Source organism: Leptonychotes weddellii, chromosome 16, assembly GCF_054177405.1.
Source record: "Leptonychotes weddellii isolate Sample4059 chromosome 16, ASM5417740v2, whole genome shotgun sequence".
Classification (NCBI taxonomy): Eukaryota; Metazoa; Chordata; class Mammalia; order Carnivora; family Phocidae; genus Leptonychotes; species Leptonychotes weddellii.
Genome location: NC_138384.1, coordinates 41300052 through 41317992, shown reverse-complemented (window position 1 = coordinate 41317992; position 17941 = coordinate 41300052). Strand labels below are relative to the sequence as shown.

General features: G+C 53.1%; 2 protein-coding genes across 8 annotated transcripts in view; both read left to right on the top strand.

The window, feature by feature from the left end:
* ACTMAP (actin maturation protease) overlaps positions 1–17941 on the top strand; it is a 122795-nt gene that overhangs the window by 25525 nt on the left and 79329 nt on the right. The window lies entirely within an intron of this gene.
* On the top strand, positions 863–17758 carry COQ8B (coenzyme Q8B). 4 transcript variants are annotated; one of them, XM_006750785.3, is made up of 15 exons: positions 863–945; positions 1364–1468; positions 1606–1725; positions 1875–1941; positions 3498–3575; positions 6173–6295; positions 6440–6525; positions 7788–7928; positions 8024–8105; positions 8895–8988; positions 10862–11003; positions 11131–11238; positions 13573–13638; positions 16396–16482; positions 16907–17758. In XM_006750785.3, exons 2-15 carry the CDS (start codon positions 1367–1369, stop codon positions 17186–17188), a joined length of 1578 nt encoding a protein of 525 aa, XP_006750848.1. In that variant the 5' UTR covers positions 863–945; positions 1364–1366; the 3' UTR covers positions 17189–17758. The 4 variants fall into 4 exon arrangements, with proteins under 4 accessions (XP_006750848.1, XP_030877938.1, XP_030877936.1 ...); XM_031022078.2 differs by having other exon boundaries at positions 931–949; XM_031022076.2 differs by lacking the exon at positions 863–945 and adding an exon at positions 1015–1069.

Below are 17941 nucleotides of genomic sequence, written 5' to 3'. Positions count from 1 at the left end.
GGGGTTAGACAGTGAGGGGAGGGGGGAGGTTCTGTAAGGAAAGCGTCACATCCCTCCTCCCAGCGGTGGGAGAGATGCCCCAGCCAGCTGCTTCTATTCCAGACTGTGAGGAGGGGTGAGTCAGCCTGTTGTGGGGGGAGCAGGGTTTAGGCTTGCCTGCCCTCCCCCCGGCCCCCAAACACACACCCAGATGGGCTGGGAGCTGGTTTTCTGGGATGCCAGGGCTCCTGACTCAGCACTGGGAATTTTGGCTGAGTGTGTTCTGGGAAATGTCAGGCCTACAGGAAACAGAGGGCTCCCACTCACACCATCCCGCAGGTGGGCGGGGAGCGGAGAGAGAGCAGGGTGTATGAGAGAACAGGGACCCAGTGTGCAAGGGGCTGAGTGTAAGGAGGTTTATGTACACGGGATAGTTGAGAATATGAGAGGGAGACAGTTGGCAAGCAAGGCATGGGGGTTTATATGTGCAAGGGAAGAAGCTGTGTGCCAGGATGTGGGTGTTTGAAGCAGAGGGTTGATGTGCAAAGGGGCTCCCAGTGCAAGGGAAATGTTTGCTGGGAAGATGTGTGTTCAAAGGAGAGAGGTCCAGTCTGCTGGGGATAAAAATAAGAAAGCAGGTTGGCAAGGTGTTCGTGCAGAGAAGAGATGCGGAGTTTGTAAGGGATGTTTGCAAAAAAGGCCGTATGCAAAAAGAAAGGTCTGCCACTAAGGGCATAAAACGGCACGTGCGCGGCTCCCGCGGTGCCCCAACAATCCCAGCAGCCCTCAAAGCCCACCCTTAGGCCCCGCCCCTACTCCCGCCCCTCACGCACAGCGAGGCGGGCTATGCTCCAGTCAGTGAGCTTCTACTCCGCCATTGGCTAGTTAACTGGAGGGGGCGGGCGTGCAGAGACTCCCGGAAGCGCAAGAGGCTCCGGCTCGTAGCGGACCCGGATCCTGGGAACAGTGGGTGCTTAGCAACGGGGGGAGGTGCCCAGTGACAGGCGGGGGGGGGGGGGGAATTGTGGGTGCCTAGCAACAGAGAGGAAGGCGGTGCCTAGCAACGAGGGGGGCTCAGAGGAGTGGAGAGGTAGCCCTGGAGGATCTGTGGGTGTCTAGCAACGGGGGAGGACCCTAACAACGGCGGGGAGTGGGACAGGGCGAAAGTGGGTTTTGGGAGGTGCGCAGGAAGAGCTATGGGTTCCTAGCAACCAGAGAGGGAACCAGGAGAAACTGGGGGAACTATTAAACAGGAAAGGAAGTCATTGGTGGGTGGGAATCTTAGGGTGGACACACAGGAATGTGAGGGCTTAGCAAAGACAAGGGCAAAGCAGGGAGGTCAGTGCCAACTCCTACCCGAGTAATCCCTCCCCTTCTCCCTCAGGCGATGTGGCTGGAGGTGGGGTGCTTACTGCGGGGGACCTGTGGACAGCTGGGCCGGACTGTTGGTTTGCCTTGTGGGGCCCTGGGGCCTGGGCCCCACTGGTGGGTAAGAGGCTGGAGAGGGGTCTCCCAGGGGGAGAGGCTGAGGGAGGTTTTAGGGTATAAAAATGACAGGGAGGGGTCCAAAAGGGCCAGGCAGATCCCATGTCCTCCACTCCTTACCAATATCTGCTTTTCTTGCAGGGGCCATGTGGGGGTTCTCAGGCCCAAATGTTTCATAAGGATGGGCCTGGCAGAGGCCTGGGTGAGGAGGACATTCGCAGGATACGGGAGGCCCGGGTCAGGAAGACACCCCGGCCCCAGGTATCATTGTCTCCCACCCACCCAGCAGCACCCCCTGAAGGCAGCTAGCTGGCCTCCCAAGCTTGGGGAAGGGTATGGCGGCAGGTTGGTTGGACTCCCTGGGCGCTATGTTCACCTTCCCACCCTCAGACCTTCTCCCCATTTCCCAGCTAAGCGACCGCTCTCGAGAACGCAAGGTGCCCGCTTCCCGCGTCAGCCGCTTGGCCAACTTTGGGGGTAGGTGTGACTGTGGGAGATTGTGACCTAGATCAGAGGAGGCCACGTTTACAGAATGAAGCAAGGGGGAGAGGGTGAATCAGAGACAGGGAGAGGAGTGAGAGGTGGAAAAGAGAAGGAAGGCAAAGGCCTGCAAAGCCAAGAGAAATAGAGGAAGGTAACATTTATTGAGCGCTTGGAATGTGGAAGGCCCCATGTACACTCCATCTCTCTGCACTGAATTGATGCGTGTTAATTTCCACTCTATAAATGAGGAAATAGAGGCAAAGGGAGGCGAAGTGACTTGACCCCAGGTTATGCAGCAGGATTGTTCAAACTTCATGTCACAGTCTGCATGAAATAATACAGGGGGTTGCAACCAGCATTAAAAAGAATAGAATGGGGGGCACCTGTGTGGCTCAGTCGGTTAGCGTCTGACTTTGGCTCAGGTCATGATCTCAGGGTCCTCGGATGGAGCCCCAGGCTCAGCTGGGAGTCTGCCTCTCTCTCTCCCTCCCCCTGTTTGAGCTCGCTCTCTCTCAAATAAATAAAAATCCTAAAAAATAAAAAAAGAATAGAATGGTGCACACGTAGAATAAAGGAAATTCTTGTGTATATATATATATCTACTGTTATAATGCATATGTCTTCTTTAGGGTGGATCGTGGTTCAAATTTTAAAGATACCAATTCACAGTATAAAGAGGGAGTTAAATGCACTGGTAAGAGCTTTGATACCAGGCTGCCCAGGGTTCAAGGGGTGATTCTGCCGCATTCTCACTTTGTGACCCTGGACGAGTTACTTAACTTCTCTGAGCCTCAATTTCTTTTTCTCTTCTGTGAGGACGAAATGAGTTAATGCATATAAGGCATCAGTAATGGTTCCTGGCATGTAGCAAGCACCCAGAAAATGTCCGTATGATGATTTGCAGAGAAGGTGACGGTGGAAGAGGCAGAGAGACTCAAGATGTCTTTAGCGACAAGGGGACGGAGGAGGGAGGGGAAATCAAAGCCAAAAGATAAGATCAAAAGGAGGGACAGAGAGAAAGAGGCCTGAACTGATGTGCCAGATGTGGGGAGGGGGAGAGACAGAGAAAAACCAACATAGACAAGGAGAGGTGAGCATGAAGAAGACGAAGTGTGACAGAGAAAGGGGAGTCACAGGAAGACAGAGACCCAGGGGGATCATTTCGGGGCCTTCTTACCCTTAGCTGCACACTAGAATCATCCGGAATGCTTAAAATATGTATGTAAATTCCAAGGCTCATCTCAGACCATAGAATCTCAGCCTCTTATTTATCAAAGCTCCTCACATGACTCAGATGTGCAGCCAGGGGTGAGAACCGCTGACCCGGGAGACAGACGTGAACAGAGTGATGGAGAAAGAGGGAGCCGCACCTCAAAGGGAACCGCAAGCAGGGAGAGAGTAAGAGATGGAGTTGGGGACAGAGAGAAGCAGAGAGTTGCCAACAGAAAGCTGGGAGACAGGTTGCTTAGGGAGAGGCTGAGAGCGAACAGGGGGTCGGGGGACAAGGCCCGGAGGCAGGCAGGCACCCAGACTCCTCTCTCACTCCCCAGGACTGGCTGTGGGCTTGGGGCTGGGAGCGCTGGCTGAGGTAGCCAAGAAGTCCCTGCTGGGAGGACATCTACCATCAGGTGAGTGGGTGTGTCACACTACCTGGGTTCAGACCCTGGCTTTGCTGTGTGACCTAGGCTGAGTGGCTTCACCTCTCCGAACCCAGTTTTCTCATCTGGAAAATGGATGATCATGTACCCACCTCTCACGGTTGTGATGGGCGGAAGCCTATCGTGTGAAAAAAATAATTGGAGTTGAGTTCCTAAAACTCTGAGCAGGAGAGGAAAGCTGAGAATAGGAGTGTTGGGGGCGGGGGGGTGTCTGTGGACAACAGAGATGGAAAGACGTGTGTGGAGATTAGCACTGGTGGCTAAGATTCCCCAACAAGCCCACGTCCGGAAGCAAAAATGGGTCTGGATATTTTGGATGAAAAAGAGACTAAGGCCATAGTAACTGACAAATGGAATGTGTGACCCATGATTGAATGTCAGCCTGAGAAAAATAACTATCAAAGACTTTGGGGACAACTGGGAACATCTGAATTTGGACTGAAGAGCAGATAGGAGAGAATTTGCGTTCATGTTCGTAGGCACGATGATGGCGCTGTGATTGAGTAGGGGAATATCCTTATTTTTAGCACGGGTTGTGTGCAACTACATGCAGATGGGTCTGCAAAAAATAAGGGCGAGTGTTTGGGCACATACACATAGATAAATTATGTAGGTGAGGCCGAAGGTGAAAAGTTTGAATTGGATATGCGGGTGTCCGTGGTGCTGTGCGTGTGACTTTTCTGTTCATTTGGATTTTTTTTTCTTCCAAATAAAAAGGTGGGTGTAAGTGGAGGATTAGGCTTGAGGTAAGACCAAACTGAGTCTACACCCTGCTCTGCCACTTCTATGCTGTGTGACCCAGGGCCAGGCACAGTACCTCTCTGAATGTCCTGCCTCCTCACCTTGAAAATTAAAGCATTGGTAGTTCTTACTTTTTGGCTAATTGTGGGGATTCAGCCAGAGAATCCAGAGACCCTTGGAATTCTGCCTGGCACAGGGTGAGCCCTAGCTAGAAAAAGAGCTCAATAATATTTTTTATCAAATAAATAAAAGCTTAATAAACACTTGATTGAATAATCCTATAATTTGCATGTAGAGCCGGGCACATATCCTAAGCATATAGCTTGGTTCATTTTCACAAAGTGGATACATCTGTGTGCCCAGATCAAGAAACCCTAAGACAGCAGTTCTCAAACTTTCGGTCTCAGGATCCCTGCACACCCTTACAACTTAGGAATGGATAAACAAAACATGTTATATTCACACGATGGGATATTATTCAGCTATAAAAGGGAATGAAGTACTGATCCATGCTACAATGTGGATGAATCTTGAAAACTATCCTAAGTGAAAGAAGCCAGACACAACAGGTCACATACCGTATGATTCCATTCATATGAAATGTCCATAGAGACCACAGATTAATGGTTTCCGGAGACCCGGGGTTGGGGGTGGTTGGGAGAAATGGGAGGTGACTGCTAATAGGTATGGGGTTTCTTTTTGGGCTGTGAAAATGTTTCAAAATTGCTTATGGTGATGTACAACTCTGAATGTACTAGAAGCCATTGGACTGTATACCTTAAATGGGTGAGTTACACGATTTATGAATTACATCTCAATAGAAAATAGAATGAGGACCCCAAAGAACCTGCTTGTGGATTATATTTGGGGGTTATATTTGTGGATATTTACTGCATTAGAGATTAAAATGATTTTTTTTTTATGTTTCAAGTGTTATTTAAATTGTAATTGGTTAACATATAGCGTAACATTAGTTTCAGGAGAAAACAAATTTTTAGAACGCAAGAATACACACACACACGTGCATTCCATCAGCTGTCAGAGCAATGGTATCATCACAGGTCATGGAGTTTCTGGAAAACTCCACTGAGCATTTATGGGAGAATGAGAGTAAAAAGGGGCAAATAACATTAATATGATTATGAAAATAGTTTTGATCTTACAGAGCCTCCTGAAGGGTCTCAGGGTTCCCGGAACCACACTTTGAGAATCACCGCCCTCATTCTCCAAAAGCTTCTATCTGCCCTGTCTTGGCTTCTCATCCCACCAAGGGAAACCACTGTCTTGGCTTCTGACCACCAAGATTAGTTTTGACTGGTTTTGCTCTTTACGCCAATGTAATCAGACAGCATGTCCTCATACATGTCTGGCTGCTTTTGCTCAACATTCTGTCTGCGGGATGCCGCCATGTTGCTGCGGGTAGATGGAGGCGGTTTATTCAGTGCTGTAGGAGTCCCTGTGTGACCGTTCCAGCATGCCTTTGTTCATCCTATTGACAGTCATTGGGTTATTTCCAGTTGAGGACCATTGTGAATAGTGCTGCTGTGAACCATCTTGGAATAACTGTCAATGGACACACATATGCCTTTTCCTGGGTATATACCTAGGAGAGAAATTATGTTGGCCGTAGGTGTGTGCTCTACTGGAAACTTCCCAAAGGGCTTGTGCCGCGACACTCATCAGCAACATGGGTGTTTAGGCTGCCCCACATCCTTGCCAACACTTGGTATTGTCAGTTTCATTTTAGCCATCCTGGGGGTTATGCAGTGGTTCTATAATGATGTTTTGTGTGGTCGTAATACTAATGATTATTCTCGCCACCCCAGAGAGCAGCTCCCGGCCAGGCTCCAGCCCTTTCCTGTCAGAGGCCAATGCCGAGCGGATTGTGCAGACCTTGTGTACAGTTCGGGGGGCCGCCCTCAAGGTTGGCCAAATGCTCAGCATCCAGGGTACAGCATGACCCTCGACTCCTGACCCTTGACCTCACTCCTTCCGCACCCCCACCCACCCGCCAGCGCAAACTTCAGATATCCCCACAGGGGCCCCTCCTCGCCTCCTCCCTCACTGCTTCCCTTGTCCCCCTGTCTCCCCAGACAACAGCCTCATCAGCCCTCAGCTGCAGCGCATCTTCGAGCGTGTCCGCCAGAGCGCCGACTTCATGCCTCGCTGGCAGATGCTGGTGAGTGCCCTGGCCGGGAAGGCTGGTGAGGGAGGCGGGCTCCACCTGCCTGAGCCCCCTGGCTTCATTGCTGAAGCCTCAGTTTCCCCATCTGTAAAATGGGGATCACTGAAGCACACATCTCGGCGAGTTGTTGAGATAATGACATGAGAGAATGGTGCGGAGTGCTTAGACCAGTCCCTGGCAGGCTCAGGGCTTTGTCACGGCTACTGAAGAGGCTGGGAGTGCAGTGGTTAGGGGACCAGACTTTGTGAGTTCAAATCCCGGCTCTGCCGGATACTGCCTGTGTGATCTCAGGCATGTGGCCTGACCTCTCTGTGCCTCAGTTACCTCATCTGTAAGTGGCCATACTGAGAGCAACACCCACATCATAGGGTTACATAAATTAGTATATGTAAAGCACTTCGAAAGGGCCCCTGACACACCATGAGTGACATCCTAGTTCTAGCTGTTATTAGTACTAGATTTTTTTTTTAAAGATTTATTTACTTGAGAGAGAGCACGCGTGTGTGAGTGGGGGCAGTGAGGGAGGGGCAGAAGAGAGAGACTCTCAAGCAGACTCCGCACCGAGCGCCAAAGTGGGGCTCCATCTCACAACCCTGAGATCATGACCCGAGCTGAAATCAAGAGTCACACGTTTCACCGACGGAGCCACCCAGGCGCCCCAGTACTAGTTTTTCTTAATTAAAGGAGATTGTGTCTGTAAATAGGTTGGCACAGCACCTGGCACTGAGTAAGTGCCCAAGACATGAACTGTTCTTCTAGTGACTGGGCAAGGGTGTGAAATCCCGATCCAGCTGCCTTCCTTCTGATCTCTGCTCTGCTCACTTGCCCTGTGGCCCTGGATCATTAGTGCCCCTCTCTGAGCCACTATGGACAGGTCCCAGCCCACAGGAAGCCCTCTGTAAATGTTAGCTCTTCTTCATCACGTTAACTTTGAGTTGATAATACAGTCTAGGAGTATAATAAAGGATTATCAGTCTTGACTGTACATAATAGCAGTCCCCAAATTGGCCCACACAGCCTTGGGAGTACAGGCTGAGGCTGGGCCTCCCAGTCTGCCAGCACCTGGCTTGTCAGCTCGGCCAAGAGACTTCTCTGTGAGCCTCAGTCTCCTCATCTGTGAAGTTGGGTAGTAGCCAGGAGCATAGCCCCGAGCCCGGCATGTGGTGAATGGGCTTATTCACATAAAGCGCTCAGCACAGGGAGTGAACTCAGCTGCCTATAACTGCAACGATGATTGTTTCAACCACTGTCCCCAGAAAGTTCTTGAAGAGGAGCTCGGCAGGGACTGGCAGGCCAAGGTGGCCTCTTTGGAGGAGGTGCCCTTTGCTGCTGCCTCGATCGGGCAGGTGCACCAGGGCATGCTGAGGGATGGGACGGAGGTGGCTGTGAAGATCCAGGTGAGGGGGGGGTGGGGAGGCGGGGCAGGGGTGGGAGTGGGCCCCTTGCTGTCCCAGAGGCGTGACTCCCGCCCTCTGTCCCTCCCTGCTCACAGTACCCAGGCGTGGCCCAGAGCATCCAGAGTGATATCCAGAACCTGCTGGCGGTACTCAAGATGAGCGTGGCCCTGCCCGAGGGTGAGGCGCCACTCCACCCCTGACTGTGGGAGAGATGCCTCGAAGGGAGAAAGTGGGGCTGGATGGAGGGGGAGAGGCCAGCTCGGGGCAGGGTGTGCCCGTTTGTGTGTGTGTGTGTGCGTGCACGTGTGTGTTGTGTGTGTGAGCGTGGGCAACTGTGTAAGTCCGTGTGTTTGCGACAGAAAGAAGGGACACCAAGGCAGGGAGAGCCCAGAGAGTCTGAACGTGTGAGAAAAGGCAAACTTAGAGATTCTGACAGACCCAGAGCCAGAAACCCACACTGACATTTGGAAACAGACACACGGGATACCCAGAGAGGGCCTGGAGGTCTGGAAAAGAGCCACAGAAGCAGGAAGGGAGCGTAAGCCGGACCTCGTGTGTGCGTGTGCGTGTGTGTGTGTGTGTGTGTGTGTGTGTGTGTGTGTGTGGCGCTTGGTAAGATTTTGAGGCCCTGAGGACAGTGTGAGAGACTATGAAAAAGAGACAGGGTAGGTGGCACGTGTGACCATGAAAGAGATGTCTGGGGCCTGGTGCACGTGCCTGAGAAAGAGATCCCAGGAGGGAGACTGCAGGGGAGGCCGCGGCTCTGTGAAGGCCGGAGGGGAGGTGTGTGTGGACAGATGATGTGGTAAAAGGCAGGGAGCAGGTGTGAGGGGCTGTGACACACAGACAGAGACACGAGAGACCTGACTGGCAAGAGAAGACAGCCCTGAGTGGAAAGCCTGGGGGGTGGCTGTCATGCTGGGGCCAGGCTGTGGCCTTCCCTGCCTGACACGGCTGCCCCCTCAGGCCTGTTCGCTGAGCAGAGCCTGCAGGCCTTGCAGCAGGAGCTGGCTTGGGAGTGTGACTACCGTCGTGAGGCAGCTTGTGCCCAGAACTTCAGGTGAGCTGAGCCCCCCTCAGGCCCCCCAGGCCCCCCTCCCAGGATGAGCAGGAAGTGGAGGCCTGGGGTGGAGCCAGCAAACTCTTTTTTTTTCTCCTCATTTGCTCACCCCTCCCTCCATTCACTCCTGACTTGATTTAACCCGTGTCCTCTGTGAGCTTGGGCATGTCACTTCCTCTCCCTGTCAGTTTTCTCATCTGGCAAATGGGATGCACAACCACTATAGTCTGGTGGGGGAGATGGACTTGTCAACAGGCACTTAGTCACACCGTGAGATACCACCACACCGCTGGACGGGCAAAGCATTAACGGTCTGACACTGTCACGGGTGGGAGAGAACAGGGCTCCAGGTCATCCCTCATGCCCTTATCCACTGTGGGCAGGAGGAGGCTTTGAGATCAGCATTTTGGAGAACAGTCTGGCTTCATCAAGGCCCAGTATTCTCATACAACCCGATAACCGCCCTCCTTGCTAAACAAATGCTGTAGGGACACTTAGGCCGGTATACGCCGTCAGCCTTTTCCAGAATGCTCAGAGCAGCAATCGCCCTAAACTGGACACAACCCAAATCTATCAAATTCACCCAGCAAGGTAGATAAATAAATGACGGTATATTCACCAGCGGAATATCACACAGAAGCGAAAATGAATGAACTCAGCTGCAAGGGAACAATGTGGTTGTATCTTAGAAGCATCGTGGTGTGCAGCAGTTAATTACACCCAGTGAGGTCCTCTACTGCATGGCCCATGGGTGTCCTGGGCCAAGGTGTGTAGATACGGAGCAAGAGAAGGGGCAGCGGCAGAGGGCAGTGGTTCCAGGCATGGGCCCTGGACTCAGATGTGGGATCCAGTCCCAGGTCAGCCCTTAACTGGCTGGGTGGCCTGGATCCGCACCTTTGGGAGAGCATCATCCTCATAGGGGAGTGAGGGGCAAAAGGGATTGTGTTAATTAAATGCTTGGCACAGGGCCTGGCCCAGGAGGAACGGTTCAAACAAGGACAAAAATAACAAGCCCCGAAGTGGGACCCTGAAGAGAAGAGTATGAAGTGGGCTGGGCCAGGGCACTCCTGTATGGGATCTGGAAGCCCCCATCCCTCCAGGATTTACCAGTGCCTTTAGAATAAAACCCAGATCATTCCCCTGGCCTGCCCCATCTCACTGCCCCCAGCCCCAGCCATCCCACAGGTCTCAACCAGGGATCTTGCTCATATTCTTTGCCTCCCAAGTCTTACACTGACACTCTTAACTCAATCTATTATTGGTCTGTTTGTATATTTGTTAAGAGTGTGGTCTCTGGTGTCTGAGGGGCAGGCCCAGAGCTCATCCACTGCTCTGTCCCCCAGCATCATCCCACACAGGGACAGACACCAAGAAGGAGTCAGTACTAACCTGTGTTCAGAGTAATGACTCCAAGGATTGGCCAACGAATATCACTATAGACTTGGAGATTTGTATATCAGCAACGCTTTTTTTGGACGGGTTAATTCATAAATTGATGAAAAAGTAATGCTCATCAAGTTTAATACATCGAGCTCTATCCTGGGGCAACCAGAAGTCATAGAGGTATTTCCGGTAGGGAAGTGGTAACTGGGGCTCCAGCAGCACCCAGCTTAGGGGTAGGCACAGAGTAGGCACTACGGAGATATTTGATGAATGAGTGAATGGGTGAATGAATGAAATGTCTGAATGAATATCAGTCCGGCCAGGAGTTGGCCATCGCTCAGGACAGAGAGGCACGAGGAGGGAAGGCAAGACATAGAAGGCAAGACTCCATGTTCCTGGAGCACTCCTCAGAGGAAGAGGAGGAGGCCTGAGCTGGGCCACAGGGGCCTGAAGCATGAGGTCCCGCCCCTCCCCCTCCCTTCTGCCCCAGGCAGTTGTTGGCAGATGACCCCTTCTTCCGGGTGCCCGCCGTGATTAAGGAGCTGTGCACAACGCGGGTGCTGGGCATGGAGCTGGCCGGAGGGGTCCCCCTGGACCAGTGCCAGAGCTTGAGCCAAGACATCCGGAACCAGGTACGGGGGTCTCGAGGGGGCAGTAGGGAGGGCACTGTCCCCAGGCTGGTAGGGCTGGCCAGACCCACAGAGAGGGCTCTATAGGGGCGGATGACTCTGAGATGTCTGTTACTCCTCCCCACTCCAGATCTGCTTCCAGCTCCTGAGGCTGTGTCTGCGGGAGCTGTTTGAGTTCCGATTTATGCAGACAGACCCCAACTGGGCCAACTTCCTGTATGATGCTTCCAGCCACCAGGTTGGTTCCTTATGATGTGGATCACGGTACATTAGCTGCTTTAACAGATAGTTCCCTATGTTTCAGTAGCTCGACACAATAGTAGTTATTACCCACATGACAGGCCGGAGTGGCCCTCCTCCACATGGTGATGCAGGGACCCAGGCTCCCTCCCTTCTGTGATTGTGCCATCCCCTAAGGCTTGCAATGCTCTCCTTCCAGTGAAAGGGGAAAGAGAGGTTAAGAGGGTAGCACCCTGCCTAATTGCTTTGGCCAGAAGTGACACATTATTTCCTGTACCATTCCATTGATAAGAACTGGTCACACATTGATAAGAACTGGTTGAGGTGCAAGGGATGCTAGGAAATGGAATCTCCGCTAGGCAGTGGTTCCCTAGGGGCACAGTTTTTGGAAGGCAGTTGGTCATCACTGCCACACCTGTCATTCATTTAACACACCAAGCATCTACTGCCTCTTTTTTTTTTTTTTTTTTTTTTTCATCTACTGCCTCTTGACAGTGGTGCCAAGACAACCCTGATCCTCGCCTTCTCAGAGTTCCCACTCTAGTGGAGGGACCTGTGACCAGACAGTGATGACTGAGCAGTTAGTACCATGATGGGGAAGCACAGGCCAGAGTGGTCAGTGACGGGGGAGGCACAGGGGGCCGTGGGGAGCCAGGGAAAGTGACTGACCCGGCACCAGGTCAGTGAGGTCAAGGAAGCCTTCTCGAAAGAAGTGCCCTTAAAGCTGAAACCAGAGAGATGAGAAGGGGACAGCCACCTGAAGAGCAGGAAAGAGAGAGTGTTCCCAGCAGAGGACACAGGTAGCCAAAGGCCTGGGGTAAGGGTTCGGACTGAAAGACTCAGTGAGCGTGGCTGCCAAATGGCTCTCTAAAGTGGCCTGTACCCATTCCGTCCCCAGAGGGATCTTTTGAAAACACAAATCTGGCCAAATTGTCCCTTCCATAGCTCCCCAGCCACCTCAGGATCAAGTCTGAGCCCTTTGCTGAGTGCAGTGTGGACCCACTGAGTCTCCAGCCTCAGTCCCTTGCCACCCCCTCCCTGCCAAGTGCACAGATAGCTTGTGTCCCTGCTAGGCTCACACCACACCACAGGGAAGTATTTTTCTACTCAGGGTGAGAGGGCAGCGATATGAGTCCTGACATCAATTTATTGGGTCTCAACAGCATTTTTTGTTTTAAAGCCATAGAATAGAAGGTGCCGGTGTGTCGCAGATGGGAGGGATCCATATTATTTTGGGATGCTTCTGTTTGACCTTATAGTTGGGTGTGCCTGGGTACTGGTGCCCAAATAAAATCTGTATTTCTTGCTGTGGGTTGTGACCAATAGTGTGAACTCCACTGCCCTAGAGAAACTCTTATACATGTGCCCATTGGGCACGTTTTTTTTTTTTTTTTTTTTTTTTTTTTTTTTAAAGATTTTATTTATTTATTTGACAGAGAGAGAGCGAGAGCAGGAACACAAACAGGGGGAGTGGGAGAGGGAGAAGCAGGCCTCCCGCTGAGCAGGGAGCCCGATGTGGGACTCGATCCCAGGACTCTGGGATCATGACCTGAGCCGAAGGCAGACGCTTAACGACTGAGCCACCCAGGCGCCCTTCTTGGGCACTGTTTTTAATAGCAGAACCCAGAAACAACCACAGCGTCCATCGGCCAGATAAATGCACTGTGATATATTTACACGATGAAGTCCTTACACAGCAGTGAAAAAAATGAATGAGCTAGAGCTGAACATAGCAATGGGGATAAGTTGCAAAACCATGTTGGGCACAAAGAACAAGCCGCAGGATAACTATCATAAATACCATTTATATGAAGTTTTAAAACACGCAAAGCATGCCTATTTATTGTTCACAGGTGCACACATATGTAGAGAATGTGGAAATGCACACATGGGAATTTCAGCGAATAATAGTTTAGTAATGATAATCTCGGGAAAGTGGTGACCCTGGAAGAGAGGAAGGGGGAGGTTGGAAAAGGCCGGGGTCCATGGGAGGCTCCACCTGGATTGGTAATTTTTAATATTTTAAGCGGGCTGCTGGGATTTGTAGGTGTTCATTTTATTTTTCCACATATTTTATTATTATTTAGATTTTTTTCTATGCCTAAAACATATTGTTATGAAAAATAGGACCCAATATAAAAGCCAGGTCCCTTCAGTTTCATATGGGGGTGGATAGCAAGTGTGGAGATGGGAGGCCAGGAATCCAGGGAGGCAGCACGGCAGGGATTCTGACGAGGGGCACGGTGTGGGAATGGACCTGGGTCCCCCCCACCTCAGACAGTGGGGAGTGGTGGTGGACTCCCAGCATCCCTTTCACCATCTCTTGTCCCAGGTGACCCTGTTGGACTTTGGTGCAAGCCGGGAATTTGGGACCGAATTCACAGACCATTACATCGAGGTGAGTCCCCCCCCAACCCTGGGGTCTTTGAAGGGCCTCAAGCCCGATACTGAGGCAAGGGTGAGAAGGAGAAATATAGTATCTGGAATTAAGAAATCATATATAATAGTAATAGTAATAACTAATAAATAAAAAGCCCTTAATATGATGTCAGGTACTGTTTCAGGTACTGTCCATGTGGTAACTGATCTAAACCACAGAGCAACTGTATGGGGTCAGGACCATTTTTAAGCATTTTTTAAAAGTTTTATTTATTTATTTGAGAGAGTGCGTGCGCGCGCACACACACAAGTGGGGGGAGGGGCAGAGGGAGAAGCAGACTCCCGCTGAGCAGGGAGCCCAACACAGGGGCCCAATCCCAGGACCCAGAGATCATGACCTGAGCTGAAGGCAGATGCTTAACCGACTGAGCCACCCAGGCACCCTGGGTTAGGACCATTTTTTAGTCCCATTTTACAGATGAAGTTACTGGAGCTCAGAGAAGTTAAGTCACTTGCTCTAGGTCACAGCAGACCTGGGATCCAGACTCAGGGAGCCTAGCTCCCAAACCCTGACTAGCCCCGGATGGCCCACAGTGGCCATCCTGCCCCCTCCCCACACCCCAGGCTGTCCCAGGCCTTGGTATTCAGCCTTACACTCACATACCTCCCTGGCTGGATGCTCCCTGGGGGCAGCTCTCTCCTCAGGAACATCTGTTGTCCGTCCTTCCCACCCACCTACCTAAGGCATCTCATTAATTTGTTGAGATTGACTATTTGATGTGGGTCTTCTACTCATTTACTCATCACTTCCAACATTCTCTGACAACCCCCTGTGCCCAGCCCTGTTCTGGGCAATACCAACCCAGTGACTAATCCAACCCAGTCTCCGCCCTCACGGAGCTCACAGACCAGGACAGGGATAGACGCTGTCAGGGCTGGAATGGGGGAGCACAGGAGACTGTGGAGCCCAGAGGAGGAGGCTGGGCCAGCCTAGGGGGTCAGGGAGAGCTTCCTGGAGGAAGAGGCATCAAGAGTTGAGACCTGAGGGATGAGGAAACCAACCAGGAAGAGGCAAGGAGGGTATTCCCGACTGATAAACATACAAAGGCCAAGAGGAGAGAAGGCATATTCCCATTAGAGCGACGCTTCTCAAACTTAGTGTCTATGAGACACCCACCCGCCCCCACTACCGACATGAGCCTGTTAAATGCAAATTGTGGTCTGGAGTCCGGCATAAGATGCTGCATTTCTAACACACTCCCAGGTGATGCCAAAGCGACTGGTACAGGGACCACACTTTGAGTAATCAGTCCTGGAGGACCAAAAGGAAGTTCATTTCTGACTGGGCCAGCAGGTGAGGGGTGGAGCAGGAACCACTCTGAGTCTGAAAAGCCATGCTTTGCACCTTGTACTTTATCCAGGTGCTGTGGGGACCCACAGAAGGGATTTGAGCAGGGGTAGGACAGAGAAGTAGAAAACTCCCTCAGGAAAGCAGGTAGCCTTTGAGACTGGGGGCTGGGAGCCCAGGGAAGGGAAGAGAAGACAAGGCCCAGGGCTCTGGCTTGGGAACTGGGGGATGGTGGGGCCACCCCTGACATAGGGCAGGAAGGACGAGCTGGCAAACCCCACCTCCACCCCCCCACCCCCCACAGGCTCCTTGGGCCCTCTCTCCAGGCCACTTGAGGCACAGAGCCAAGGCCTCTCTCTCTGGGTAGGTGGGACATCTTGTGTGTCCCCCTAACCGCACCCCCCCAGGCCTATTTGGCATGGCTCTCCTCCGGTCTCCCCACCCTTTTCCAGTTTAAAAAAAGCCCCGCCACACCGGTCCCTGAGGACCACAGGCCTGACAGATGGCCAGACAGGCTCGGGCAGGGGGAGCTGAGACAGACTAGAACTGCCAGATTGAATCCTGTATTTCCCTTCCTCCCGAGAAAGTGGTGAAGGTTTTCCTGCCTGGCCTTGCTGTTGTTCCATGAAGTAGGGACTTTCGCATCCTAATAATGGTAGCTCCTCCCGGTTGTGGCGGATCCCACATGCAGGCCCGGTGCTACGCACTGCACTCCGCAGACACCTCCTCCTGCCTCCCGACAGCCACCCGTGAGGAAGATCCTTTCATCATCCCCGCTTCACAGATGAGAAAGCGGAGGCCCGAAGGCAAAGCGCCTTGCCCAGAATCTCTCAGCTGGCAAGTGGCAGAGCTGGGATGGGGCCCCAGCAGGCTGGCTCTCGCTTCTATCTGTCCGCGCCCTCAACTCAACTCCTGCTCTCCCCACGCTCATTCGCCAAACAGAGGTTCACCAAGGGCCTCCCGAATGCCAGACCTTGAGCTGCAAGTCCGATTGGGACTAAACCCAGCCGGCATCCCTGCTGTCCTGGGGCTCCAAGCCCAGTATAGGAGACAGACATGAACCAGGCAATCACAGAGATGGCCCAGTGGCAACCTCAGATGGAGTTCTGGGCCATGGTCACATCCTTGTCTAGTTGAGTGTTTGGACCCATGAATAGCACTTGACATTTTCCTCCAGGCAGGCTCTGCATTCTAGGCCAGGTGGGAAAAGCCCCTGACTACCCCCTTACCCCCCACCATCATCACCCCCCCAGGCTCTGGAACAGTCCTGAGGGAGATATAGACAGGGACAAGGTGAGGAGGGAGAGGCTTCTAGGGGAGAGGACTTAAGTAGACCAGAATGTAGGGAGGGCCAGGCCAGTTTTCAAGACCCCTCCTTGAACCCCACTCCCTTGGCCTCTGACCTCTGCCAAACACCCAATTTCCCAGGTGGTGATGGCAGCAGCCAGTGGAGACAGAGACCGGGTCCTGCAGAAATCCCGGGACCTCAGATTCCTCACGGGCTTTGAAACCAAGGTGGGAAACACTGTGGGGGTTGGGGGGCTGCTTATCTCTCCTGGGGGGAGCTCTGGGGAGGAGTGGGGGGAATGGAGGCTGCTTGGCTACTCACAAACTATGGGGAAATGGGCCCCATTTATCTCTTCTAGAGGGAGGGAGTGGGGGGCTGCTAGTGGGTACTGGGGGTGGAGAAGTGGAGGCTGTTTCTCTGTTCTAGAGTGAGGGCTACTGGTCTCCTGGAGGCTCTGAGAGGAAGTAAAGAGCCATTTTGGGGAGGCCTGGGGGCTCTGGAAGGAGTGGAGGCTGCTTATGACTCCGGAGGGAGTAGGGGGCCTGCGTTTATACGTGAGGCTATGAGGGAGACGAGGGTGCTCATCCCTTCTAGGTTAAGTGGAGGGCTGTACCTCCACGCCGCGTGCCTCTTGCTCTCCCCCATCCATAGGCATTCTCGGATGCCCACGTGGAGGCAGTGATGATCCTGGGGGAGCCCTTCGCCACCCCGGGCCCCTACGACTTCGGGGCAGGTGACACTGCCCGCCGAGTGCAGGGCCTCATCCCTGTGCTGCTGCAGCAGCGGCTGCGCCCACCGCCCGAGGAGACCTATGCCCTGCACCGCAAGCTGGCAGGGGCTTTCCTGGCCTGCGCCCGCCTCCGTGCCCACATCGCCTGCCGGGACCTCTTCCAGGACACCTACCACCGCTACTGGGCCAGTCGCCAGGCGTAGCCACTGCCCGCGGCCTGTTTTGCCCGTGGCCTCCTGACCAAAAGGGACGTGTGGTCAGATCCGTTAGACAGCATCCCGGGATTCTGGCCCCAAAGCAGGCCATCCCCGGCTGTGATGCCTCCTTTCCATTCTCCTGCAGGTCGGGGACCCCCCCACCTTGGGCTTCCCAGTCTTGCCTAACTCCCTTCCTGGGATCTGGGGAACCCTCGGGCTAGGGAACCCCCAGCTTCACACCCCCATATCCTGCTCTCCCCACTCCAAAGTGGGCGTCCAGGAACTCTGCGCCAGGGATTAACTTATTTTTGCCAACATTTAAGAGCCTTAGGCCCCCTGCCCACCAGCATGCAGATCCAGACTCCTGTAGATGGGGAGCCCCTCAATTCTGCCTCAGGTCTCCCATGGATCTGGCCAGTGAAAGGGGAGGGGCGGTGGTTGGTGGAGGCAGCCCTCACCTTTGCTGCCCTCACCCCTTCACCAGCTGCGTTCTCCCCATTCTCCCTGACTCCATCTTTTCTATGTGTTGGGGAGGGTGTTTGAAACTTCAGACGGGAATAAAAGCGGCTCCCCTTCCCGGCTACTTTCTCTGCGCTGGGGGGAGGGGGGGTGTTGGGGGGAGGAGCTCTCAGCCTGCCTCCAGGTGCAGATGGCCAGCCCCCTCCCATCCTCTGGTCTGAAAGCCCCAGCCCAGCCTGGGCCATCTGTTGCCGGGAACCTCCTTCTACCCATTCCCTCCCACCCGCCCCCCCACCCGCC

Coding starts and splice junctions, on each gene's coding strand:
- COQ8B (XM_006750785.3), top strand. CDS start 1,367: ATGTGGCTGGAGGTGGGGTGCTTACTGCGGGGGACCTGTGGACAGCTG. Junction 1,726..1,874: donor GGAAGACACCCCGGCCCCAG/GTATCATTGTCT, acceptor CCCATTTCCCAG/CTAAGCGACCGCTCTCGAGA. Junction 1,942..3,497: donor CCGCTTGGCCAACTTTGGGG/GTAGGTGTGACT, acceptor CTCACTCCCCAG/GACTGGCTGTGGGCTTGGGG.